This window comes from Oryctolagus cuniculus, chromosome 11, assembly GCF_051225735.1.
Source record: "Oryctolagus cuniculus isolate XC-2025 breed Fujian yellow rabbit chromosome 11, ASM5122573v1, whole genome shotgun sequence".
Lineage (NCBI taxonomy): Eukaryota > Metazoa > Chordata > Mammalia > Lagomorpha > Leporidae > Oryctolagus > Oryctolagus cuniculus.
The window spans coordinates 121,331,691-121,358,922 of record NC_142877.1 but is presented as its reverse complement, the minus strand read 5'-3'; the positions used below and the strand labels follow the sequence as shown (position 1 = coordinate 121,358,922).

The following is a 27,232-nucleotide window of genomic DNA, read 5'->3' as shown; positions in this document are numbered from 1 at the left end:
AAGAGATAGTCAGAAAGAGAGACTAAGAGATAGAGAAAGAAATCTTCTATCCACTGCTTCACTCCCCAAATGGCCGCAATAGCCAGTGCAGAAAACCAGGAGCCAAGAACGCCACCTGGGTGTCCCACACGGATGGCAGGAACCCAAGTCCTTAGGCCATGATCCACTGCCTCCCCAGGTGCATTAGCAAGGGCATGACTGGAGGCAGAGTAGTGGGAATTCAAACTGGTGCTTCGGTACCAGAGGCCAAGTGGGGATCACAAATGGCGGCTTAACCCACTGCACCACATGGAAAGATGTGTTTTTAAGCATAATTTTAATTTCCAAAAGTTGCTCTACTCACCAGAGACACAGGAAGACTCTAGGTGGTGCTCAGAGCCAGACCCCAGCAGGATTCGCATGGGGCAAGTCAAGTTTCATCCTTGCCAGCCGCCTACTGCTGAAAAACCACTGCACACAACCCAGAAAACACCTGCAAGCTGCCCTGACTTATCAACAGTCATAAAGCAACCACTTTGTCAAGCTGGGGGATGAATAGGCAAACGTGAACAAAAACAATACTAACGATTAACTAACTAACAACACTAACGAGTAACTAACTCCAGACGGTCCGTTACGTGCTGGGCACTCTCCTTGGCATTGTTTTGTTCTGTTTTGAAGATTATTTATTTGCAAGGCAGTTACAGAGACTGAGATACAGAGAAAGAGAGAGATCTTCTATCCACTGTTTCACTCCCCAAATGGCCACAGCAGCCAGAGCTGGACCGATTCAAAGCCAGGAACCAGGAGCTTCTTCTGGGTCTCCCACGTGAGTGCAGGGGCCCAAGGACTTGGGCCATTTGCTGCTGCTCTCCCAGGAGCATTAGCAGGGAGCTGGACTGGAAGTGGAGCAGGCGCCCATATGGGATGCCCGCACTGTAGGGAGCTCCTTTACCAGCTACGCCACAGCACCGGCCCCTCTCCTTGGCCCTGTACGTGATTTCACCCTGCAGCACTGGGATGCTATACTCTACATGTCTATACATGTATGTATACATGTATGTATGCACCTGTCTGAAACACACGGACACAGGCGCAGGATGCTCACCAGCAGCACGGCCACATGGCGAGTGGGCAGCACGGCCAGCTCTCCGCTCAGGCACCTAGAGTCTGCCTCCCTAAGCCGCCTGGAAGTGTCGGATTCTGCAGAGAAGGTGTGGTGGCCTGCCAGAAAGGGAAGTGGCTGAGACTCATACTCAGCCCGCGAGATGAAGCTCCTTGAAGCACAAAGCACCATGACTTCCCATCTCAGCAGATGGGACTTCCCGCCAGGAGTTCCCAGGCCACCCTCTGCGTGCCCTCGCCCCCGCCCCCGCCCACACCTCCATGAACGTCACCCTGCAGGATGGGGCTCAGCTGCATGAAGAAAAGCTCTCAGCTTGCCTGGAAGAATCAAAGATGAGAACTAACCGCCACGCCCGTCAGGAGGGCCGGTGAAATGACTGGGGCGTCCGCGGCACAGCGACTGCAGAACACCCCAAGACTGTGGGCAAGTACAGAGCTGAACCCCAAAACCCACATGCAGAAGAAGGTCACCACCGTGAGGAAGAAGAAAATGCGCTGCATAGACACAGACCTCAAGTCACCTCCCTGCAAGTCACTTGACTGCCAAGGGGAAAAGTGGCTCTTCTGGGAAGGAGCTGGGAGCGCCACCACACCAAGTGATCACACCGAGCCTCGGCAGCGCCTGCGCCAACACCAGCCGCCCCGCAGCCACCTGCTGTGATGAGAAGAACACATCTAGGGGTAATGCTCCTGCCAAAAGCGATTACCTGGATCTCCTCATGAGAGACATCCCAGAAGCCAAGGGACAGTCAGCCAAATCGCTGGCCCGTGCTCTGCAGAGCACGCGCGGGCAGGCCGCACCCAGCAGGCCTCGTTCCGCGTCTGAGTCCTCACTCAACCTCTGACTGGGAGGCAGCAAATGACGGCTCAAGGGGTTGGGTTCCCACCACCCACACGGGAGACCAACTGGACTGAGTTTCTGACTTTGGCCCAGCCCCAACCACTGCAGGCACTTAGGGAATGAACCAGCAGATGGGAGCCCCCCACCACCTCTCTCAAATAAACAAAACTTTAGATTCACGGCGGGGGGGGGGGGGGGGGGTCGAGTTACTGTCTCAGAGAAACCACAGCTGAACGAACAGGATCCTGCTCTGGATTCTAGACCAGGAAAGAGACACAAAGGACACTGTTGGGACAAGTGGCACACGTGACTACGGACTGTGTGCTGTAACAGGGTCATAAAAACAGGACTGTGTCGACGACAAGCACCCGACTTCGCTGCTCCACACTGCTACGTTCACGCTGAGCGTACATCCTGCTCTTAGGAAATACACAGTGTGTTCAGGAGCAGGGACCCGCTATCTCCAGCTGGCTTTCACATGGGCTTGGAAAAAATACACATACACACACAGAATGGCACCCGGGCAAAATGCAAACAGCTGGCGACCCTGCATGAAGAGCAGTGAGGGGCAGTGTACACCCTGGCCACTTCTGTGTAAGGCTGGAATCACACCAAAACGAAACAGTGGACAGTCTGTCCATGGGCGGCCGTCACCAGGAGACACCTGGGCCAGCAGGGGTGGGCACGGGGACTGCGCACCTTCTCACGTACGCCCTTTGTGCATGGTGCTCTCCTAACATTTGCACTGTTGCTGGTTCAAATGCACAAATAAAACTCGGAAGAAGCCCAGCCCAGCACGACAGCTGTGCTCGGGACTGGAGCTGCAGCTTCCTGGCTACAGACCTTGCCCAGCTGCCCTCTCCAGCCAGGCAGCCTGCCTCTGCCCTACCCCTCAGCCTCAGACTCTCCTCGCCTAAGCTGCAGCGGCCTCAGCTGAGCTCAGCCTGCAGCCAGCCCATTCGCGTGCCCTACTCGCCACCTCCTGGCCACCCTGAGCACTGCACCTCCCAGCTCTCTGGGTCTCAGAGCGCCACTGACACCACCCACAATGGTCGGCTGGCGGTTTGCTCCCCCCAGCTGTGTGATCTTGGGACCATAGCCACATCTCGATCCTCCTGAAAGCTCCAGCACTGAGTAAACACCTAGTACAGAGTGGCACTCAAAGATGGGCCACAGGACAGGACAGCGACTCAAGGGGGAGTGCCCTTAGACAGCCTGGAGGGTTGGTGCAGTCCCCAGAGCCCCACCAGGAGCTCAGGGCTGGCTCGGGGACTGTGTGCCTCCCCACAGCCCCCCAGGATGAATCACATGGGCGACCATGTCCCTGTGCCTGTTCCTTGCTTGTCACCCTCTGGGCTGACCAATCCCCATACCTCACCCCACCTCAAGGCAGGTCAGGGTGCCGGTCACCAGCCCTGTGCCTCAGAGCCGCTGTCTTCACAACGCTCCACAGAGCCTGGCCAGTCCCAAGGAGCTCACCCAGAGCACAAGTAAGAGTCAACTGGAAGTTAAGAGGGAACGACGTCATGAGACCGAATCGAAGTACACTAACGAGAGGCCAGCACTGCAGCACCGGGAGTTAGGCCACCGCGTGCAACACCAGCAGTCCCACACTGAAGTGTGCCAGTCCATGTCCCGGCTGCTCCACTTCTGATCCAGTTTTCCACTACTGCTCCTGGGACAGCAGAGGAAGAGGGCCCAAATACTTGGGCCCATCACCCCTGTGGGAGACCCAGACGTACTTCCTGGCTCTTGGCTTCAGTCTGACCCAGACCTGGCTGCTATGGCCATTTAGAGAGAAAAAGCAGATGAAAGATCTCTGCCTTTTGATTTAATTAATTCACTTTTTCAAGAATAAGAAAAGTATCAACAAAACAGGTCCAAAGGAAAGCACGAGGACAGAGCCCCGGGGGCCTCTGGCACGGGAGCACAGTCATGTCCACCTCTGACCGGGCAGACCCGTGGAAGCGTGGGTCGCTGCAGAACACCATCTCCTCATGGGCAGCGAGAAGCAACTGCAGGAGACTTACCGAGGTCTGTGTGGGGGCCGGCAAGCAGCTGCTGGAACTTGTCGAGCCGAGAGGCCTCCCTCTCACTCAGCGCTGAGCTGCCAGGGGTGCTTGGGTCAGCCGTCCCACCCAGGGCGACACTGGCCGAGTGTGGGAGAGACTGGGACCTTTGCAGAGAGGCCGCGCCACTGGCACTTTCTGTAGGAGGCGAGAGAACACAGAGGGAGGGTGAGGGTGTCTCCTGACCACTCCGACCTCACGCTCTTCCTTCACAGGGCAGTCTCACACCTGCTGTGCCGCTGACCCTCTGGGAACACAGTCAGGCTGCACTGTCCCTTCCTCCCAAGGACCTTGATTTCATGAACAAGAAAACAGGACAGACACCTATGAAATTCACCTGCCTCGCTGGCAGAGTATTCATTACTCATCAACAAAACAGACACGACCACATAAAAGCTGAGTGATGAAAGAGAAGTTGAGACCACATCAGCATGTGGTGGTGGTCAGGCTCCCATGGGTGCTTGGAAGGCAGATCCGGCCTGCCCAGGTGACAGAATGCAGAAGACCTGCCGGGACGGGCTCACGTGGCCCAGCGGGTCACCATGGAGGGAAAGGACGATGCCCACCCATGCACCAAGGACGGGGAGCCACAGCGAGGGCCCACAAGAGACCAGGACCTCCCCACAGGCAGAGACCACCCCTACCCACCACACCTCCCGCTACTGCACACACAGAGTGAGACGCCACATTATGCCCAGCAACGTGGATCTGGGGACAGCTCAGGGAGGAGAACAGAACCACCAGGACAAACCAGCAACGGGCCCTGGGGCTGTCTCCTACCAGCCACCTCCTTTTTCCAGCCTTGAAGAGTAGAATAGGGTGAAAAATAAACTCCAGGAAATGGAGCAAGGAAGCAACGCAGCGGAGTCAACACGCTGAAGTCCCCTGTCGGCAGCTGCAGCAGGCTAGCAGTGCCGGCGGCGCCCGCCCAGCCGGGCCTGGAAGGGAAACCCTCAGGCAATCCAGGAGCAAAGCACCTATGGCCTGTGGGCAGAATCTGGCCCAGTTCAGTTTCCAGAAAAGCTGCTAACACAGGGGCATGCAATTCAGAGCACAGCTCTGTCCTCCCTGCTGCCTGGTCTCCCCAGCAGCCTCGCCCTGGGCCTGGGTGGGAGGACAGGGGTGGTGATCGTGGCCCTTCTCTCCTGTGGAGCTACGGCTTTAGCTCACCTGTGACTCCATGGAAAGACTCGGCAGGACGAAGAGCTCCACATCCCACCTCAGACTAAAGGTGCCTGTGGGCTTCAGAGGGACCAGTGTGGCCTCCGAGCCCCCGAGGGCCACTCGCTCCTGAGCACACCACCCTTCTGACCCCCACTCTACGAGGCGGCAGGTGGAACTCTGAGGGTACAGTGACAGCAAAGTGCTCCAAGGGAACGGGAAGACAGACCAGCAGGTCTCCCTGGCAATGTGAACAGGAAAAGCACCAACCACCCAGTCCCGGGGCCCGTCCATCCTCACGCCAACCGTCCAACAACTGGCGCTGAGGCCGGGGGACTCTCCCCACGTGATGCACCCCTGCAGGTGCTAGCCAGGCTGACACGGCAGACAGTGTGCCTGCACCAGGCAGAGAAGGGCGGACACAGCCTCAGGAGCAGTACCACGGAGAGGAGACATAGACACAATCCCACTGTGAGGAGGCGACCATGAAGTCAGCCTCCTGAGCCACAGTGCACCCCTGGCAGGAATCACCGCAGTGCCCTAGGAGGGCTGGGCCCTGCACAGGACCCCCAGCAGCAACGTCACCCCTGAGCCACCAGCGACCCTGGGACATGGTGTCCCAAGGCCTGTGCTCACTTACGGCCTCTGCTGCTGCTCCATCTGGGAGAGAAACGCAGGGGGCATGGGGAGACGGGGACGGGAGGCTGCGGGCAGAGGCTGGGCTGCTCTTCCTGCCCGGGGGTGCTGCCGAGATCGCCCCAAGGGCTCGCAGGCATGAGTCCTGGTATAAATGAGAACAGGAGCTCTCTGCGCCCTCCACAGAGGAAGGAGAGGGCTGGGGTCCTGCCCGAGCCCTGAACAGACACACCTCACCTGTCCCGTGCTCACTCCTACCTGCAGGACAGGACGTGTGGCTCTCGCTGACAGACTTCACCAGCCGCAGGTCACTAGCTGGGGCTGCGGGCGGCTCTGCCTCGGGAGCCGGTGCCTCCTGTGCCATGTGCTGTCCCTGCCGCTGGCTGTGGTCACGCAGGACACGGTGGGCCGTCTCCATGACCACCTCGGTGTTCAGGCTCTCGGCTGCCATGGCCAGCAGCTCGTCGTCGTCTTCCCCGGCATCCCAGGCGTCACTGGTGTTGCTCTCAAACTCCTGGAAGGTGCTGACCCTCTTGGCTTTGACCGGGGTGGTCGGCACCTTGGGCGTGGACTTCAGCAAGCTGCAAGGCAAAGGCGCCGTTACTGGCCGTGCTCAGGTTTCACAGCACTCCCTTCAAAACCAACCAGAAAAGAAAGCCCCAGCACAGTGGCTTCAGGCGCAGCTCGCGATGCCGGCATCCCACAGGCAAGGGCTCGTTCAAGTGCTGGCTGCTCCGCTCCCCATCCAGCTCCCTGCTAAAGCACCTGAGAGAGCAGCAGAGGGCGGCCCAACTACTTGAAACCCTGCCACCCACGAGGAAGAACTGGATGGAGTTCCAGGCTCCTGGCTTCTATATGGCCCAGCCCTGGTCACTGTGGCCATCTGGGGAGTGAATCAGCAGATGGAAGATCTCTCTCTCCCCACTCATCCCCTGTCTCTCTCTGTCTCTCCCTCTGCCTTTCAAATAAATAAAATAAACCTTTTAAAAATTTAAGTAAAAAGGTGGCTTCATCTATCTGAGAGTGACATGAAAAAGCAAACACGGTTCATGGAGATAAGAAGCCAACAGGAGGCAAAGGTCACGAGGATGCAGACAGGAGGAGGAGAGCCACACTGAGTAGCCTCTGCCATCAGACAGGAGGAGGAGAGCCACACGGAGCAGCCTCTGCCATCAGACAGGAGGAGGAGAGCCACACGGAGCAGCCTCTGCCATCAGACAGGAGGAGGAAAGCCACACGGAGCAGCCTCTGCCATCAGACAGGAGGAGGAGAGCCACACGGAGCAGCCTCTGCCATCAGACAGGAGGAGGAGAGCCACACGGAGCAGCCTCTGCCATCCGCAGGCACACGGGCCAGGACCTGCACACACCTGCTCCCGTTCCCCGGCTCTCAGCGGAGCTCCTGCTGAGGATGGGGCAGGAGGGGATGTGCAGGAAGCAGAGGCCTTCCCACGGACACGGAGACTCGCGACCTAGCGAGATCCCGCCTAGAGTGACAACACGCATGGGCTCCCCACCCCAACCACACCAAGTCCGACACCTCTACTCCCGCCCGCTCCGGTGGGTGAGCCAAGACCCGGGCAGAGTGTGCTGGAGAGAACCTGCTCGAGGGTGCCGGCTCCCTGCTCTCCTGAGGCCCTGCTGTGCCCAGCCCTCCAGCACCAGGCTGTGGCTTCCGCGACTGCCCTCCGCTCCACAGGATGACCTGAGCACGGCCAGCAAGGCCACAGGAAGCAACCGCATGACTTGCGTTAGCTGAACGCAAACCTGCTCTCCTCCAGGGCAGCGCAGGGAGCTCGAGGGGAGCGGGCAGGCGCTGGTGGCCTCGGCGCTCAGCACCCGAGGGCCAGGAACCACGTGAGGACGAAGAGGGTGAAGTCCCACTTACGTGCCGTGCAGCAGCGGGTCAAACGGCGGGTGCTGCGCTCCGTACACGTGCCGGATGCTGTTCAGAAAGAGAAAACACGTGAGCATTTCTGCACTGTCCAAAGAGCTCCACAGGCTCAGGAAGGCCCAGCACCCAGCACCCACAGCGTGGAGGGGCAACTCCCCACCGCAGGCACGCGTCCTGTGGCCACTCGGGCTCCTGAGGGCCTAGTTAGGAGCGACCCACACGCCCACACACAAGTGGGCACGCAGGCCCTCCCTGAGAATGCGGCCGGCACAGGGAGCCACTACCCCACAGACCTCGCGCATCCCCTCAGGACGGCGGCAGCAGCAAGCCGCGGTCACCGCAGCCTGTGCCGTGGGCAGGACTAGAACCCACCTGGGAATTCTCACCTGCCATGGGCACTAGAACTTAACCAGGAATTCTCACCTGGGACCATTTTGTCAGAAGATCGAAAGCCAAGTTAGACGATGAAGGTAAATATAATTTTTAAAAAGATCTCATGGCGGGCCGGCGCCGGCACACCGGGTTCTAGTCCCGGTTGGGGCGCCAGATTCTGTCCCAGTTGCCCCTCTTCCAGGCCAGCTCTCTGCTGTGGCCAGGGAGTGCAGTGGAGGATGGCCAGGTGCTTGGGCCCTGCACCCCATGGGAGACCAGGAGAAGCTCCTGGCTCCTGCCATCGGATCAGCGCGGTGCGCTGGCCGCGGCGGCCATTGGAGGGTGAACCAACGGCAAAGGAAGACCTTTCTCTCTGTCTCTTTCTCTCACTGTCTACTCTGCCTGTCAAAAAAAAAAAAAAAATCTCATGGCTTTATTAGAAAATCGGATGGGAACGCAGGCAGGAACAAAAGACACAGGGCTGGCCACGGACACAGAGCAGGCCCAGGAGAAAGAGGCATTCGCCTTCCGAACAGAAAAGCCAGCTGCGATGAGCACCCCTGGACCGCAGCTCCCCCAGCGACCCTACCTGGGACACGGAAGTGACTCAGGGCACCTCAGCCGCTTGGCAAGCGGGACAGAAGAAGCCACCATGGGGGCACAAAGGAGAAGAGCACGGCTGTGGCGGCTCCACTGAGCTGCCGCTCAAAGCCTGGACAAAAATCCCTGTTTGCTGGAGCCACTGTCCCCAGACGTCCCAACTGCTGTGGTCGACTCAGAAGGGGCCAGTAGGGCGATGGGGGGTGAGGACACACACAGACATGTCTTCACACAGCCTTGAGTGCGGGAGACCCCACCTTCTCAGGACACATCACGACTTCCCTGGATCACGACCTCATTCTTTACTTTGCTAAAATAATTTATTTTCTACGTATTGTTTGATACACAAAAAGAAAATACACACAGCAAACACAAACCTAACAGCACGAGATGAGGTGCACGTGGACTCTCCAATAATTTTCCTGAAAATCCTCGTAAACCTACTGCTACCCTGAAATTTTCAGAACTTTTCAGAAACCTTTCAGAGCCCCAGAGACCCCAACCCTGGCCTGTGCCATCTCCTCTCACGTCACAGGGCACACACAACGTGACCGACACAACAGCATTAACAGTGAGGCCTTCAACTTGTTTAAAACCGCTCACCATGACAGAAACCGCACTCAACAAACGCTGGCACACAACCTCTGCAGGCCACATCCACAGAATGGCAGGCCTGGGATACAAGCACACAGGAAAGAGGCTAATGGCAGTGGGTACCTCCCTGGCCTTCAAATCGACCTTTTAGGGCTTGCATTGTGGTATAGCTACGGCAGGCTAGGCCTCCGCCTGCAGTGCTGGCATCCCCTATGGGCGCCGATTCAAGTTCCAGCTGCTCCACTTCTGACCCAGCTCCCTGCTAAGGCACCTGGGAAAGCAGCAGAAGATGGCCCAAGTCCTTGGGCCCCTGCACCCATGTGGGAGACTCAGAAGAAGCTCCAGACTCCTGGATTCAGCCTGGCCCAGCCCTATTTCGGCCATCTGAGGGGTGAACCAGCAAATGGAAGATCTCTGTCTCTCCTTCTCTCTTTCTGTAACTCTTTCAAATAAATAAATAAATCTAATTTTTTTTTAAGCATTGACCTCTCAGACTCAGTCGTAAGGACCAGTGAGTCTCAGTCTGGTTACCTCGACCTGATGCTGCATGCAACACTTCACCCGCCCCTTCTAAAGCACTGAGCCCTACCGGCCCCACCGGGCGTAAGAGGATAGTAACCGTGCCTCGAAAACCAGCGTCTCTGAGGGTACCGACACTGGACTTCAGACCACAGGCAACGAAGCCCTCAAAAGAATTCAAGAATCGGCTTTCTTTCTACACCCAGTAATCTGACTTTATCCGTGCCATGCATAGGACTGAAGTCAGTAACAGAATAAGAGTGGATTTTGAGTATTCCTATGTTTTTCCTGCTTTTTCTAATGCATGAACTTGCTTTTCCCTTTAAGATTTTATTTATTTGAGAGGCAGATTTACAAAGAGAGAGAGAGAGAGAAAGGTCTTCCATCTGCTAGTTCACTCCCAAATGGTCACAACAGCCAGAGCTGAGCCAATCCAAAGCCAGGAGTCAGGAACTTTGTCCAGGTCACTCACACAGGTGCAGGGCCCCCAAACACTTGGGCCATCTTCCACTGCTTTCTCAGGCCACAGCAGAGAGCTGGATCAAAGAAGAGCAGCTGGGACTCGAACTGGTGCCCATATGGGATGCCGACACCACAGCCAGAAGTTTAGTCTATCACACCACAGCACTGGCCCCATAAACTTGAATTCTTAACTTTCTCTTAACCCATAAGAGACAAGAAGGGAGATATGTTCATAGAGGTGTGTCTATAAGAAGTCCAGTAAGCCTGTTACCAGTTAAAGGTGCATTTTTTTTTAAGATTATGTATTTATTTGAAAGTCAGAATTACAAAGAGAGAGGAAAGGCGCAGAGAGAGAGAGAGAGAGACCTTCCATCTACTGGTTCACTCCCCAACTGGCCACAATGGCCGGAACTGTGTCGATCTAAAGCCAGGAGCCAGGAGCTTCTTCTGGGTCTCCCATGTGGGTGCAGGGACCCAAGGACTTGGGCCACCATCTTCTGCTTTGCCAGGCTATAGCCGAGAGCTGGATTGGAAGTGGAGCAGCTGGGACTTGAACTGGTGCCCATATGGGATGCTGGCACTGCAGGCGGCGGCTTTATCCGCTACACCACAGTGCTGGCCCCTAAAGGTACATTTTAAGTCACTCTTTTTTCCCTGGGCTGGTTTGCAGCGTGATCATCAGAGTGTATTTTAAACTGGTGCACTTGCTCTCCCACGTTGGTGTACTCACTTGTAGCCTGACGAGCCAGAGGTAACGAGTCTCGGGTAAGGAAAGACTTTCTCTGCAGGGTTTAGTTCAAGTATACTTAAGACCTGATCATGCTGCCTTAGTGATTTTGGAAGATGACTCAACCAACCACACTTTGTGCTGACAACAAAACTGTAAAGTGTTTGTTGGTTACACTTTTAAGGGAATTTGTCTTCCATTTTATGAGGAACCCAAGGCAAGTCACCATACACATTCATAAGTCCACTGGGCTTGAAGTCAGTATTTATTTATTTATTTATTTATAAGATTATTTATTTATTTGAAAGGCTGAGTTACAGAGAGGAAGAGGCAGACAGACAGAGAGTCTTCCATCTGCTGGTTAAGTCCACAAATGGCTGCAATGGTCAGGGCTGGGCCACACCGAAGCCAGGAGCCAGAAGCTTTCTCCAGGTCCCCCACATGGGTGCAGAGGCCCAGGCACTTGGGCCCTCTGCTGCCCTCCCAAGCATACTAGCAGAGAGCTGGATTGGAAGTGGCGCCACCAGGACTTGAACAGCTGCCCCCATGGGATGCCGGTGCCACAGGCTGCAGCTTCACCCGCCACGCCAGAGTGGGCCCCTGGAGTCAGTATCTAAAGACAAAACATTGACAGGCTGCCAAATCCCCGGCCCCTGCGACAGACGCTGTCAGGAGCAACGCTCGCAGTGCAGGCTGCACGCCTTCTTGGTCCATGAGTGCCTCTTCCTGCTGCCACTGTCCAGGGAGGGCCTCACCTCCTCACGCTGATCTGTGAGACACCTGTAAACACGGAGTCCTAGCCTTCAGGCAGGGTAGCGGGCAACATGGCGGTCCCACCAAAGCCGTCCCCGTCCTTCCCGACGCGCAGACTCGCTGAGTGTGTCAGCTCACGCGGCACAGGGGCTCTGCACACGGACCCTGACAGGGGAAAGCACCCGGGACCTCTCCAGGGGTCACAGAGACTGCACTGCTGACTGGACAACTGGGAAAGGGGCCGTGTCAGGGGACGAAGCCGTCTCCAGAGCCCGAGGGGGAACAGAAATGCCCTCCCCAGGAGTCCCCCTGAGGAAGCAGCCCCCGGGGCCCGCCCCGCACCCTGTCCTCCAGAACCAGCAGACAGTGTCTGTGTTACTGTGTACATTTGCGGCAGTTTGTCAGGGCAGCCACAGAAAACTGACAGGGATGGCGTGTCTGCTTTCCTGCCACAGGAGAGAAGTCAATCTCTTCTCCTCCACCTGTGGTCCACGCTGGGGCCCATCCTGGGCAAGGCTCACCCCAGAAATACTGGGGTTACGTGCTGGCTTCACACTTCTGTGTTGTTGTTTTTCCCTTTTGGTACATCCTCAATCCACCTAAAATTTATTATTGCTGTTTATTGCTTGGCAAACGTTTCTAAAGAAAATAATAAACTATTCCAATGCCATTTATTCAATTGCTTCTTTTCCCACTGGCCTGAGGACACCATGTTCAACACACATTAAAACAGCACACTGGGTCCTTCTCGGTTTTCTATTCAGCTGCTACTCAGTCCACCATTCCCATGTCCACGGCACAAGATTTTAATTATATCGAACATTTGCTTTTATGGCCTAAAATTTCTCAGCAAAATTTAGCAAACATTTGTGGGCCACTGACTCTACGATGAGCTGGGGAGGCAGAAAACCAACCACAGCGTGTAGCACAGAGGACCTCACAGCTCACTCAGGCCCGTGCGTGCCCTCACAGCTCACTCACACCGTGCCTGACCTCACAGCTCACACCGTGCGTGCCCTCACAGCTCACTCACACCGTGCCTGACCTCACAGCTCACACCGTGCGTGCCCTCACAGCTCACTCAGGCACATGCCTGACCTCACAGCTCACTCAGGCCCATGCCTGACCTCACAGCTCACTCAGGCCCATGCCTGACCTCACAGCTCACTCACACCGTGCCTGACCTCACAGCTCACACCGTGCGTGCCCTCACAGCTCACTCACACCGTGTGTGCCCTCACAGCTCACTCACACCGTGCCTGACCTCATAGCTCACTCACACCATGCGTGACCTCACAGCTCACTCACACCGTGCCTGACCTCACAGCTCACTCACGCCCGTGCCTGACCTCACAGCTCACTCACACCGTGCCTGACCTCACAGCTCACTCAGGCCCGTGGGTCACCTCACAGCTCACTCATGCCCGGGGGTGACCTCATAGCTCATTCACACCGTGCCTGACCTCACAACTCACTCAGGCCTGGGCGGGGTGAACTGGCAGCGCAGCGCGTGATAGGCCAGTCTCGGAAGGAAGGTTCCTTGAGGAAAAACTGCTGACACTCAGACAGGAGCCAAGCAGGGCAGGCAGAAGGCTCCAGGCAGAGATAGGCCCACAAAGGGGCAGCTGGGAAGAAGGAAGTGGCAGCTCAGGCCATCCATGCAGTGAGGAGAAGTGCGTGCCCTCGAGGGTCCCACCCCCCCAGGAGAGGAGGGAGATGCAGAAGAGAGACGGGAACCCTGCAAGGCTAAGCTGTGACTTCTCCCTCCCAGGAGAAGCTAGCAGGGAATGACGTGATCTCGGACGAAACTGCTAAGCAGAGACCTGAAACACCACGGGTGTCTCTGCGGACACGGGAGTTAGCAACAGGCCCTCACACGGGAAGGACACCTGCAGGCCAAGCTCTGGCCCGTCCACTCGGCCAGCATTGCCCGGGGCACCAGGGGCAAACCACAGCACCGCCCTGACCACTGGGAGGAGACAGTGGGCGCTGGGGCTGGGTACCATCACCACAGGAGTGGAACCCACGAAAGCGAGGCCCATCACTGTGACTACCACCGGGTGCCCACAGCTCAGCAGCAACCACCCACGACAGCCCCCATGGGGCCCAGTGCCCTGTTCTTCAGTGTGAGCTACCGCAGAGAGTCAACGCAGGGAACAGCAAGAGAGGACAACAGACACGCAGCACTGCTCTAGAGGACAGCAGGCAGCCAGAGTCTCATCTCCACAACCCCGAGAGCAGACAGGATCTTTCCCATCTGAAGATGGAAGAACAGAGACAGAAAACTCAACTGGCCCATCCAGGTCACAGGCACCCAGCAGCCTGCAAAACCAGACTCCCACGGGAGCAAGGGATGACCACACAGCACCACCCAGACGCTGGGTTCCAGCAAACCCTAGCGCGTGTCATTCACAGAGGTCACCGCTGCCCTGCACTGCGCCTCTGGAGTGAGGGAAGTGCTGGTCCCTTCGCTCCAGGCACAGGTCTCAGTAACACACAGTGTGAACCTGCACAGGGCAGACCTCCGTCACCATGACGATTTCTCTCTTTCTGCAAGTTCACTCCTCTGGATTTTGTTTGTCTGTTTCAATGCATGAGCTCCACAGCTGCTCTGTGGGGTTTCATTATGTGTGTGAAAGGGGGTACTCTGAACAGGAAGCCAGCTGGCCACAAGGTTCACATGGATGGCAGAAGGACTTTCTGGAGAAGTGGGAGGAAGCAGGAGCCCTTCCCACTCGCCTGATCCTGACCACCATCAGAGAGAGAAGAGGCAACTGCTCAGAGCCACAGCAACCGGGGGACACAACAGCCAAACAGCCACAGGGCCAGGTAGCCACAGGGCTGCAGCAACGCTCCAGGAGAGGTCAAAAAACCCACTAGCCTGGTTACTGATGCAGAATCTGAGGCCTCAGAAAATCCACAAGACTAAAAGATGACTCTCTGAAAAGATGACAAGCCAACAGCCAGAATGACTAAAAGAAAAAGACACAAATGACTGAAGTCGGAAACGAGGGAAAGGACATTATACAGACTTAACAAAAATGAAACAAATTACACGAGACTATCACAAACAAATGTCACAAACAATATCAATAAGCAAGATAACCTGGGGAAAGGGACAAATTCCTAGAAAGACACAAACAACAAAAACTTACTCAAACAGAATGCGAAAATCTGCACAGACACTTGCCACGCAAAGTCGAAATGCTGCTCACAAAGGAAGCCCGCTGACGTCACAGGTACATGCTACCGAACATGGGAATCAGCACCAATGTTCCTAAACCTCTCAAGGATCTGGAAAAGGAGGGAACGCCTCCCAGCTCAGGCCAGAAGGCCAGGATTCCAACACCAAAACACACAAAAGCATCACAAGGAAAGAAAACTGCAGGCCAGTAACAACCCCAACTGAGCACATAAAAACCCAACGAAACACCTCAAGTCAAACCCAGCTACACATGAAAAGGAGCACAGGCTGGCTTAACCAAAACTCCTTCAATGTAAGAGAAAGGACAAAATCCACCAGGGCATTTCAATGCACGCAGAAAAAGCATCTGACAAAATTCAACACCTCTTTATGAAATTCTCAGTAAACCAGGAATATCTAAATAATATACACCAGGGGTCAGCATGTGGCCCAGTGGGCTAAGCCCCCGCCTGCAGCACCAGTATCCCTATGGGCACCTGTTCATGTCCCGGCTGCTCCTCTTCCGATCTAGCCCTCTGCTGTGGCCTGGACAAGCAGCAGAACATGGCCCAAGTACTTGGGCACCTTTACCCGCATGGGAGACCCAAAAGAAGCTCCTGGCTCCTGGCTTCGGATCGGCTCAGCTCCAGCCATTGTGGCCATTTGGGAGTGAACCAGCGGATGGAAGACTTCTCTCTCTCTGTCTCTCCCTCTGTCTGTAACTCTGCTTCTCAAATAAATAAATCTTTAAATAATATACACCAAAAAGACTCATACTAATCTCTTAATGGTGAAAGATTAAATTTTCCCCCCTAAACTCAGAAAAAAAGACAAGGATATCCACTCTCACCACTTTCACTCAACAATGTACTAGAGGTTCCAGCCAGCAAAATTAGGCAAGGATGAGAAATGAAAGGCGTCCAGATCTCAGAGGAGGAAGTAAAACTGCCTCACAAGATAACGGGATCTGGTAAGAGAAAATCCTCTGCAAGCTTCTAAAAACCATCAGAATGAGAAAAGCAAGCTCAGCATGCCTGCAGGAGGCACAATCAACATACAAAAGCAATCCTGTTTCTGCTCACATGCAATAAACCATCCAAAACTGAAGTTAAAAAAAACTATTCTACTTGTAATAGCAACCCAAAAAGGAGTATCTAAGAACAGATTTCACAAAGTGTAAAATGCGTGCCTTGAAAACTACAAAACACTGAGGGTGGCAGTTTGGTGTAGCAGTCAGGTCGCCACTTGGGACAGCACAGCCAGGTCAGAGTGCAGGCTCTGAGCCCTGGCTCCCTTCCTTGGTCCAGCTTCCTACCAACACACACCCTGGGAGGCCACAGAGGATGGCTCAAGCAGCAGGGTCCCCGCCACCCACGTAGAGATGTGAACTGAGTTCCCAACTCTGGGCTTCAACCAGGCCCAGTCCTGTATGTTGCAAGCATTTGGGGAGTGAACCAGTGGATCAGACATTTCTCTCTGGCACTGTTTCTCCCTCTCTCAGTCTCTCAAATAAATAAACTGTTTAAGATTGGGGGGGGGGGGGGACTATTGAAATAAATTAAAGAGCTAAACAAATGGAGAAACCCATGCTCGTATATCAAGACTGAACACCATTAAGATGTCCAAGCTTCTCAAATTCAACACAAATTCAATGCAATCCCATCAAATTCCCAGCTGGCTCCTTACAGAAACTGATAATCTGATCCAGAAACTGATATGGAAATTCAAGGGACCAGAATAGACTACCTTGAAAAAGAACAAAGACAGGGCTCACAATTCCAGATCTCAAAACAAATGAAAGGCCCCAGTAACCGAGAGAGCACAGTCCTGGCATAAGAAATAGAACTGAGTGCGCAGAGGTAAATCCTCACGCTTACAGGACGCCAAGCTTTTCCTCGACGAGGACAGGACTGCCTGTCTAGCCAGCGCCGGGATGACCAGCCGCCCAAGGGCAGCAGAGCGAAGCTGCAGCCTCACTCCTCACCTACGCAAGAACTCAAAACCAAACGTCTTAGAAAGCAAAACCAACAGGGCCGGCGCCGCGGCTCACTAGGCTAATCCTCCGCCTTGCGGCGCCGGCACCCCGGGTTCTAGTCCCGGTTGGGGCGCCGGTTCTGTCCTGGTGCCCCTCTTCCAGGCCAGCTCTCTGCTGTGGCCAGGGAGTGCAATGGAGGATGGCCCAAGTGCTTGGGCCCTGCACCCCAGGGGAGACCAGGAAAAGCACCTGGCTCCTGCCATCGGATCAGTCCGGCCGCAGCGGCCACTGGAGGGTGAACCAACGGCAAAAGGAAGACCTTTCTCTCTGTCTCTCTTTCTCACTGTCCACTCTGCCTGTCAAAAATAAATAAAAAAATAAAAATTATTTAAAAAAAAAAAGAAAGCAAAACCTACAAATCTCTTTTTTTAAAAAAAGATTTATTTATTTGAAAGTCAGAGTTACATAGAGAGAAGAGAGAAGAGAGAAGAGAGAAGAGAGAAGAGAGAAGAGAGAGAGAGAGAGAGAGAGTCTTCCATCCAATGGTTCACGCTCCAACTGGCTGCTTGACCGCAACAGCCGAAGCTGCGCAGATCCGCAGCCAGGAGCCAGGAGCTTCTTCCTGGTCTCCCACGAGGGTGCAGGGGCCCAAGGTCTCAGGCCATCTTCTACTGCTTTCCCAGGTCATAGCAAAGAGCTGGATCAGAAGTGCAGCAGCCAGATCTCAAACCAGCGCCCATATGCTTCAAGTCAGGGCTTTAACCCGCTGTGCAACAGCGCCGGCCCCTCCTACAAAACTCTTAGCAGAAAGCACAGCAATAAATCTTCGTGACCTTTGTTAAGCAAATGGTTCTCTGACATCACAAGCAACAATGAGAGATAAATCTGACATCATCAAAATTAAACATTTTTGTGCTTCAAAGGGCACCATTACAAAGTAGAAGGGTAATTCACAGAATAAGATAAATTCTTTGCAAGTCATGTATCCTATAAAGAACTTGTATCTAGAACAACCAACCAACCCTTAAAACTCAATAGAGGGGCAGCACTGTGGTGTAGTGGGCTAAGCCTCTGCCTGCATCGCCAGAATCCCATGTGGGCGCCGGTTCAAGTCCCTGCTGCTCCACTTCCAACTCTCTGCTCTAGCCTGGGAAAGCAGCAGAAAATGACCCAAGACGGTGGGCCCCTGCACCAGCGTGGGAGACCAGGAAGAAGCTCCTGGCTCTTGGCTTCGGGAGAGCTCAGCTCCATTCTTCGAGGCCGTTTGGACCTCTACCCACCTTTCAAGTAAAATAAACAAATCTTAAAAAAAAAAAAAAAAAAACTCAGTAAAAAGACCAACTGAAAAAGGAACAGAGGATCTGAACAGACATTTCTCCAAAGACAACACAAGAGCGGCCAGGAAGCACATAGACAGATGCTCGGTGCCATCAGGGAGTCACGGCCACAGTGACACCACTTCCTCCACTGGAGAGGGCAAAATTAAAACACCAAACACAAGCCTTGGCGAGAATGCAGAGCAGCTAGACATCTCCCACCCTGCTGCCAGGAACAAACACTGGTGCAGCCACTTTGGACGGGCATGGGGGCTGGCACTGTGGCACAGCGGGTTAAGGCACCGCCAGCACCCCATGCTAGTGCCAATTTGAGACCCAGCTGCTCCACTTCCAATCCAGCTTCCTGCTAACACGCCTGGGAAAGCAGCAGAAGATGGCCAAAGTAGGTGGGCTCCTGCCATCCACATGGGAGACCCAGATGGAGTTCCAACCTCCTGATGGCAGCCTGGCCCAACCCTGGCTGCTGTGGCCATTGAGGAGTGAACCAGCAGATGGAACTCTCTCTTTCTCTAGCTCTGCCTCTCAAATAAATAAATAAATCTTTAAAATTTAAAAAACAAAGTCTGGTCGTTCCTCAGACTCCATGTAACTCAGTAATTCCAGCTCTAGAATAAGCCCAAGAGAAATAAAGACATCCACACAAAAGCTGTCCACGGCAGCGTATTCACAGCAACCAAAGGAGGACGGCATTCAAAGGTCTCTTGCTGGGTAACCGCATACACGGAGTGCGATACAGTCCCACAACAGTCTACTGTTCGGCTATAAAAATGAAGTGCTGGGGGCCGGCGCCGTGGCACACTAGGTTAATCCTCCGCCTGCGGTGCCGGCATCCCACATGGGCGCCGGGTTCTAGTCCCGGTTGCTCCTCTTCCAGTCCAGCTCTCTGCTGTGGCCTGGGAAGGCAGTGGAGGATGGCACAAGTGCTTGGGCCCTGCACCGGCTTGGGAGACCGGGAAAAGGCACCTGGCTCCTGGCTTCAGATCATCGTAGCTCCAGCCATTGCGGCCATTTTGTGGGTGAACCACTGGATGGAAGACCTTTCTCTCTGTCTCTGTCTCTCACTGTCTGTAACTCTACCTGCCAAATAAATTTAAAAAAAAAAAATTTAAGTGCTGATACATACTGTAACATGGATAACACCTTGAAGACATGCTAAGTGCACTAAGTCAGTCACACACACACACACAAAAAAAAAACACATTCTCATTTATATGAAATGTCCGGAACAGGCAGTAATTCTAGGCTGACAGAAAGTAGACAGCGGCTGCTTAAGAATGGGAGGGGGCGGGGAAGGAGAGAGGCTGGGAATGATAAAGCGTAGAGGGGTTGGTGGTTTTTTTTCCTTAAACACTTTACATGTGTGGTGCTGTTGCATGTGAAATTGCACAGGTGAATTATGTTGTTTGTGAACCTCAAAAAAGATGAAATCGCTTTCAAAGGCAATCCAGCTGCCACCTGCTCTCTCGGGTGCTCTCTCGCGCAACCCAGCCACCACTCCGTGAGGAAGCTCAAGGCAGCCACAAGCAACACCACCACAGGTGCCCCAGCAGCCAGCCTGCGTCAGCGGACAGCCAGACGTGGAGACTCAAGCTCTTCTGACTTCAGTAGTCTTCGAGTCTTCCAGGGACACCCCAGATCCTGCAGCAGAGCCGAGTGTCCCCACTGTGCCACACCTGAATCTCTGCCCACACAAACCCATGAGCAGATCAAATGCTTGCTGTATCATGGAAGGGAACAAGAGAGGGAGGAGGATGAGCGAGGAGGGAGAAGGGGGGAATGGGGGGGAAGAGAGAACTTTACAGCCTGATTAGTTCAAGCACAGCCTCATGTCAAGTTCTCTTCCTGAAATTTCATGGAACCCAACTGATATCGGGAGACACTTCCTGGTTTAACAATCCAAAGGTCCAGGTTCAAGTTCCAGCTCCAAACACTTACTGGTCTCGTAAAGTTTTAACCAAGTAATTGCTCTGAGCTTTCGCTTCACACCCAGAACTGGGACGAGGGATGAGAATGCCATGAGGTGAGTGCTAGCAGTCTGAACCCTGCAACGTGCCCACAATCAGCATCCAACAACACTACCACAGTCCACACGGGAACACGTGATCTTCCTACGACAAACCACAGTCCTCACAGGAACACGTGCTCTTTCTACCACACTACCACGGTCCTCACAGGCACACGTGATCTTCCTACCACACTACCACGGTCCTCACAGGAACACGTGATCTTCCTACAACAAACCTCAGTCCTCACAGGCACACGTGATCTTCCTACCACACTACCACGGTCCTCACAGGCACACGTGATCTTCCTACCACACTACCACAGTCCTCACAGGAACACGTGATCTTCCTACAACAAACCTCAGTCCTCACAGGAACACGTGATCTTCCTACAACAAACCTCAGTCCTCACAGGAACACGTGATCTTCCTACCACACTACCACGGTCCTCACAGGAACACGTGATCTTCCTACAACAAACCTCAGTCCTCACAGGAACACGTGATCTTCCTACCGAACTACCACAGTCCTCACAGGGACACGTGATCTTCCTACCACACTACCACAGTCCTCGCAGGAACACGTGATCTTCCTACCACACCACCACAGTCCTCGCAGGAACACGTGATCTTCCTACCACACTACCACGGTCCTCACAGGAACACGTGATCTTCCTACCACACTACCACGGTCCTCACAGGAACACGTGATCTTCCTACAATAAACCTCAGTCCTCACAGGAACACGTGATCTTCCTACCACACTACCACAGTCCTCACAGGAACACGTGATCTTCCTACCACACTACCACAGTCCTCACAGGAACACGTGATCTTCCTCCCGCACTACCACGGTCCTCACAGGAACACGTGATCTTCCTACCACACTACCACGGTCCTCACAGGAACACGTGATCTTCCTACAACAAACCTCAGTCCTCACAGGAACACGTGATCTTCCTACCACACCACCACAGTCCTCACAGGAACACGTGATCTTCCTACCACACTACCACAGTCCTCACAGGAACACGTGATCTTCCTACCACACCACCACAGTTCTCACAGGAACACGTGATCTTCCTACCGCACTACCACAGTCCTCACAGGAACACGTGATCTTCCTACCGCACTACCACAGTCCTCGCAGGAACACGTGATCTTCCTACTGCACTACCACAGTCCTCACAGGAACACGTGATCTTCCTACCACACTACCACAGTCCTCGCAGGAACACGTGATCTTCCTACCGCACTACCACAGTCCTCGCAGGAACACGTGATCTTCCTCCCGCACTACCACAGTCCTCGCAGGAACACGTGATCTTCCTACCACACCACCACAGTCCTCGCAGGAACACGTGATCTTCCTACCACACCACCACAGTCCTCACAGGAACACGTGATCTTCCTACCGAACTACCACAGTCCTCACAGGAACACGTGATCTTCCTACCGAACTACCACAGTCCTCACAGGAACACGTGATCTTCCTACCACACCACCACAGTCCTCACAGGAACACGTGATCTTCCTACCACACTACCACGGTCCTCACAGGAACACGTGATCTTCCTACCGCACCACCACAGTTCTCACAGGAACACGTGATCTTCCTACCGCACTACCACAGTCCTCGCAGGAACACGTGATCTTCCTACCGCACTACCACAGTCCTCGCAGGAACACGTGATCTTCCTACCGCACTACCACAGTCCTCGCAGGAACACGTGATCTTCCTACCGCACTACCACAGTCCTCGCAGGAACACGTGATCTTCCTCCCGCACTACCACAGTCCTCGCAGGAACACGTGATCTTCCTCCCGCACTACCACAGTCCTCACAGGAACACGTGATCTTCCTACCACACCACCACAGTCCTCACAGGAACACGTGATCTTCCTACCACACCACCACAGTCCTCACAGGAACACGTGATCTTCCTACCGAACTACCACAGTCCTCACAGGAACACGTGATCTTCCTACCGAACTACCACAGTCCTCACTGGAACACCTGATCTTCCTACCACACTACCACAGTCCTCACAGGAACACGTGATCTTGCTACAACAAACCACAGTCCTCACAGGAACACGTGATCTTCCTACCACACTACCACAGTCCTCACAGGAACACGTGATCTTCCTACCGCACTACCACAGTCCTCACAGGAACACGTGATCTTCCTCCCGCACTACCACGGTCCTCACAGGAACACGTGATCTTCCTACCACACTACCACAGTCCTCACAGGAACACGTGATCTTCCTACCACACTACCACAATCCTCACAGGAACCCGTGTATTCTTCCAATCAGGCCCCAGTCTAGTCACAGGACTCAAGTCTGGTGGGCAGGGTGGGTGCTGTGGCGCAGAGGGTCAAGCCACACTTGATACACACATCCCCCATTGGAGTGCCAGTTCAAGTCCCTGCTTCCTGCTGTTGCATCCTGGGACACAGTGGGTGATGGCTCAAAGTGCTTGAGTCCCTACCCCTAAGTGGGTGGCCCTGACAGTGTTCCCAGCTCCTGGCTTCAGCCTGGCCCAGACTTGGTCATTGCAGGCTTTGGGTAATGAACCAGCAGGCAGGAGCTCTCTTTCTCTCACTGTCGCTCTGCTCTTCATATAAATGAAAGTAAACCTTTTTTAAAAAAGACCCAGGGCCGCAGTTGCCCTGCAGCACGCTGTGCGCATGTTCACGTCACATTCACACAAGGCTGCTGCATTACCAAGGACTGCAGGCTCTCCGCCCAGGACAGCCGGAAACCCACTGCCCCTTCCCAGCAGCCCTTGTGTTTCACTGAGCAGAAAATGTTCCACAAAGTTCATGCCCAGACTAACAGGAACCGGAACCTCATTCTGTCTTAAGAAAAATATATTTTCATTTGGTCTTACAGAGCTAAAAAGAAAAACAGACTCCAACTAAAGCCACTTTAAAAGATTAAGTAGCAAGGAACCCACCTACCTCTCTCCAGATAATGAAATCTTCCCTTTAAAAAAATACAGAAACCAATAAACTTTTTTATAAGCTATTCTGCTTTAAAACCCTGCAGTAACCCACTGTTTGGAGAACTGCTTGGGGTGTGCCTTCAGCACGGGGGCTGACACGGCACTTGGATGACCATGACCCACATCCCGGCGCCTGCACTGAAGCCCCAGCTTTGCTCCTGCTCCCAGCTTCTGTCAGTGCACACCCTGTGAGGCAGCAGATGACGGCTGAGACAAGGACTGAGGGCCCCTCTGCGGCTTCAGGGGCTCAACCCAGCGCTTGCAGGCATCTGAAGAACCAGACAGCAGACGGGACAGCTCTATCTCCTTCTCATTCTCTAATAAATATTTTTAAAAAATCAGAAGAGAGAACTCAACTGATTCCTTATGAAAAACAGAAACACATGACAATTCCACATCTGACCTACAACCCAGGAAAACCTTCATGCAAGTACACAACGAGATAAGTTCAACAAGGTTTGAGAGAAATCTAGAAGTCCATTATCAACTGATAATGCACAAACCAGAATATGCATACAATGAAAAATCAACCACAGCACAAATGAACTCAAGTTGCTTATACCAACAAAGATAAATCCAGACACTGAAAACTGCATGATCTAAACACTGAAAAACAAGCTGAACGCATACAGTACCAATCCTTTATAAAATGTTCTTAAAAACAAAACCAGGGGCAGGCCTTTAGCCTAGCAGCTAAGACACCTGCACCCCATATCCGAGTACTGGGTCCAACACTGGCCTCTGGCTCTCATTCCAACCTCTTGCCAATGCTGATACTGGAAGGTAATGGTGATGGCTCAAGAGACTGGGTTCCTGACATCCATGTGGGAGACGTGGGCTGTATTACTGGCTTCTGGCTTTAGCTCTGCTAGAGCCCTAGTTGTTGTAGGCACTTAGGTAGCAAAACAGCGGAGAAGAACACTCCCCTTCCTTCTCCCTCCTCCCTCCCTCTATCTCTCTCTCTCTCTCTCTCTCTCTCTCCATCCCTCCCTCCCTCCCCCCTTCTGCCTCTCAAATAAATTTTAAAATGAAATAAAATAAAAATGTTTCAAAGCAAAATGACACCATATCATTTTTGTATACACTCGCAAGCTCCTAGTGGTGCTGATCTGGGGGAGGGGGAGGAGTCTTGGCCACACGTGTGGTCAGGCAAGGCCCCCTTCCCTTCACTGAAGAGAGACGCACACTTCCTGGGGGCCTGACGCTAGTCCACATGCCCTTTCTGAATGTCTAAAGATCTTCTAATGTTCATCAATTGTTCTGGCTCTGTGAAGGTGAGGTGTTTATACACTAGACACAGACCCAAGAGGGTCAAAACATGAGGGTCTCCTCAGGGATCCCTGGCCCTGTTGGTTTACATTATACACAGAAATCTTCCAAAACTCAATCTCAACACCATTAGCTATCAGAGAAATGCCCATCAAAACCACACTGAGATTCAACTCATGTCAAGCAGGATGGCAAAAACTGAAGGTGGGCTGAGTAGAGGGAAACTGACACCCTCACAATGCCAGGGTGGATGAAAACTGGCACAGCTGCGGTGAGGAATGGGCTAAGCAGAGAGACCACTGACCCAGCAATTCCGCTCCCAGGCATACACCAAAGAGAAGCAAAAACAGACACACACTTGCAGGGCAGCACTCAGAACACCAAAAGGTGGCAGCAGCCCAAACACTCATTCTGTCTTAAGAAAAATATATTTTCATTTGGTCTTACAGAGCTAAAAAGAAAAACAGACTCCAACTAAAGCCACTTTAGTGAACAGCCGGTGAACAGGTGAGCAAACAGGGCACATCCACACCATGGGATGCTAGGGCCCTAAAAGAACAGGCACAGAGTGCCCCAACTTGGGATCAGCAGAGACCACCTGCTCGTGCATCTGGGTGCTGTGCTGCCCAGCTGTGATGCGCAGGAGCCCAGGTGGGTTGAACGCATCTCCAGCTGGCAATGGGTTTCACCCCATCCCAAGTCACAGGGAACTGCGCCAGTCCACACCTCGGCACGGGTCAACTCCGGGCTAAGAGAAGCCAGACACGGAAGGATGCCTGCTGCACGAGTCCTCTTCCATGAAATGTCCAGCAGAGGCAGCAGACGGGCAGTGGCCAGGGTGCACAGGAGGGGAGGGGCAGAGGCTCCCACGGGCACAAGGCTCCTCTGTGTGCAGATGAAGCTGCTCTGCAATGGACTGTGGTGGTGAGAATGCAGCTCTGTGAGAGCCTGCGCCGCGTGTGAATGCTCTCTCTGTAGTCACAGATGGCAGGGACAAAAGGTCCCCCTCGCCCCCGCTGTGTGCAGGGCAGGCTGCAGCCCGGGCAGGCCTTCAGCAGGAAGCACTGCTCACCAGCGCCACTCAGCGAGCTTCCCCAGAGCCCCGTCTGTCACCAAGAAACCAGACCGCCCGGCATGCTTCATGCCAAAGAAGTGAGGACGGAAAGAGACTGAATTTGTTATCGGTGTTCACACCCTTACGACCCTCCAACCACACAACCCACGAGGATTCTCAGACGGAAGAAGGAGTGAACGAAACTAGTGGAGACGGGTCACTGGCGCCAGCCCTGTGACGGGTGCAGGCTCAAGGCCACGTGGAAGTGCAAAGATCTACACAAAGGACAGGACAGGACATGGGGGGGGGGGGGGGGGCAGCAGGGACATACCCCAGGGAACTATGCTCTGAAGAGGACCCTCAGCTACAAAGACCCCCCAACAGTCCCTGGAACTCTCAGCAAAGCTCACCCTTCCTGCAGAAGGCACGCGAGAAGTCCACCAAAACTGGTGCAGAGAACGAGGAGCAGCAGGGCAGGGCTCCGGGAGAGCACAGCCCTGGGAGGGACCCGTCCACGGAGGCGGCAGGCTCCACCATGACCAAGAGGCTCCCAGGAGCACCACGATGTCGGAGCTCTGTCTGGTGCTGTCTGTACCCACACTTCCCCAACAGCTACAGAAACAGACTCAGCAAATACTCTGGGACTCAGCTGTGGACAGCCAGGCCCTCCAAGCTGGCCTGCCCTGGGGAAGCACCACGGACGCTGGCACCTCAGCCTCTTACTGACTCCGTTCTAGGACGGCTCTGCAGTCATTCAACAAACACTGCAATGACAAAGCTATTCTAGAATCAACTGCAGTACTGAGAACCTAACTCTGTGACGGGCACATGAATGATGTTTAGAGAAAAACGGGAGGGGGCCGGCGCTGTGGTGTAGTGGGCTAAGCCTCCAGCCTGCAGCACTGGCATCCCATACAGGAGCCAGTTCACGTCCCAGCCGCTCCTCTTCCAGTCCAGCTCTCTACTTATGGCTGGGAACACAGCAGAAGATGGCCCAAGTCCTTGGGCCCCTGCACCCACATGGGAGACCCAGAAGAAGCTCCTGACTTTGGACAGCCCAGCCTCCTGCCATTGCAGCCATTTGGGGAGTGAACCAGTGGATAGAAGACTTCTCTGTCTCTCTCTGTAACTCCACCTGTCAAATAAATAAAATCTTTAAAAAGAGAGAGAGATAGGAGGGAGAAAACTGTTTACGCAGGCCCAACGCTGGCTCTGAAAAAACAAGAGCAAGCACGCTAGCGTCCCTGCCTTCCGGCTGCTTCCGGGAGGGCGGACGCTCCCTTAGGACACAGGTGAGCCCTGAGGCAAGCGCAGAAAGGGAAACCAGCGGAAACGGGAGGGCGGCCCCAGGCTGCACGACCCACTGCCCCTCCACCAAGCACACTGACAGCACAGGAGCAGCCGGCTTCCTTCTCTTTTTAATTAAAGGTTAAACAGCAGTGAGTGAAACTAGCAATGGGTGAAATAGTGAAGAGTGAGAGAAAATAAAAGTACGGAAAAGAAACAAATCCAGCTGTAGTGCTCCAAGCATCATAGAGCAAATGAAAAATTCTACCAGCACACTTGCGGCCCGGCGCCCCTGCGAGGGAGATGGGCCTCGCGGCCAGCCGCGTCCTGGCTCATCACCCCGCGCCGCCAAGCACACACGCCACTCGGTGCCCTTCGGGT

At 54.1% G+C, this 27,232-nt stretch overlaps 1 protein-coding gene across 5 annotated transcripts in view; it reads right to left on the bottom strand.

Annotated features, from left to right (window-relative positions):
• The window catches only part of TBC1D22A (TBC1 domain family member 22A), a 358,344-nt gene that overhangs the window by 317,917 nt on the left and 13,195 nt on the right, over nt 1–27,232 (bottom strand). For all 5 annotated transcript variants that reach the window (XR_016216438.1, XR_016216436.1, XR_016216437.1 and 2 more), the window contains exons 2-4: nt 7,699–7,755; nt 6,070–6,392; nt 3,976–4,152 (exon numbers count right to left, since the gene is read on the bottom strand). Coding sequence is in view for 2 of the 5 variants with exons in the window: in XM_051839990.3 (XP_051695950.1) it covers nt 3,976–4,152; nt 6,070–6,392; nt 7,699–7,755 (557 nt within the window). In the remaining 3 variants the exon portion in view is untranslated. The remainder of the gene's footprint in view (nt 1–3,975; nt 4,153–6,069; nt 6,393–7,698; nt 7,756–27,232) is intronic.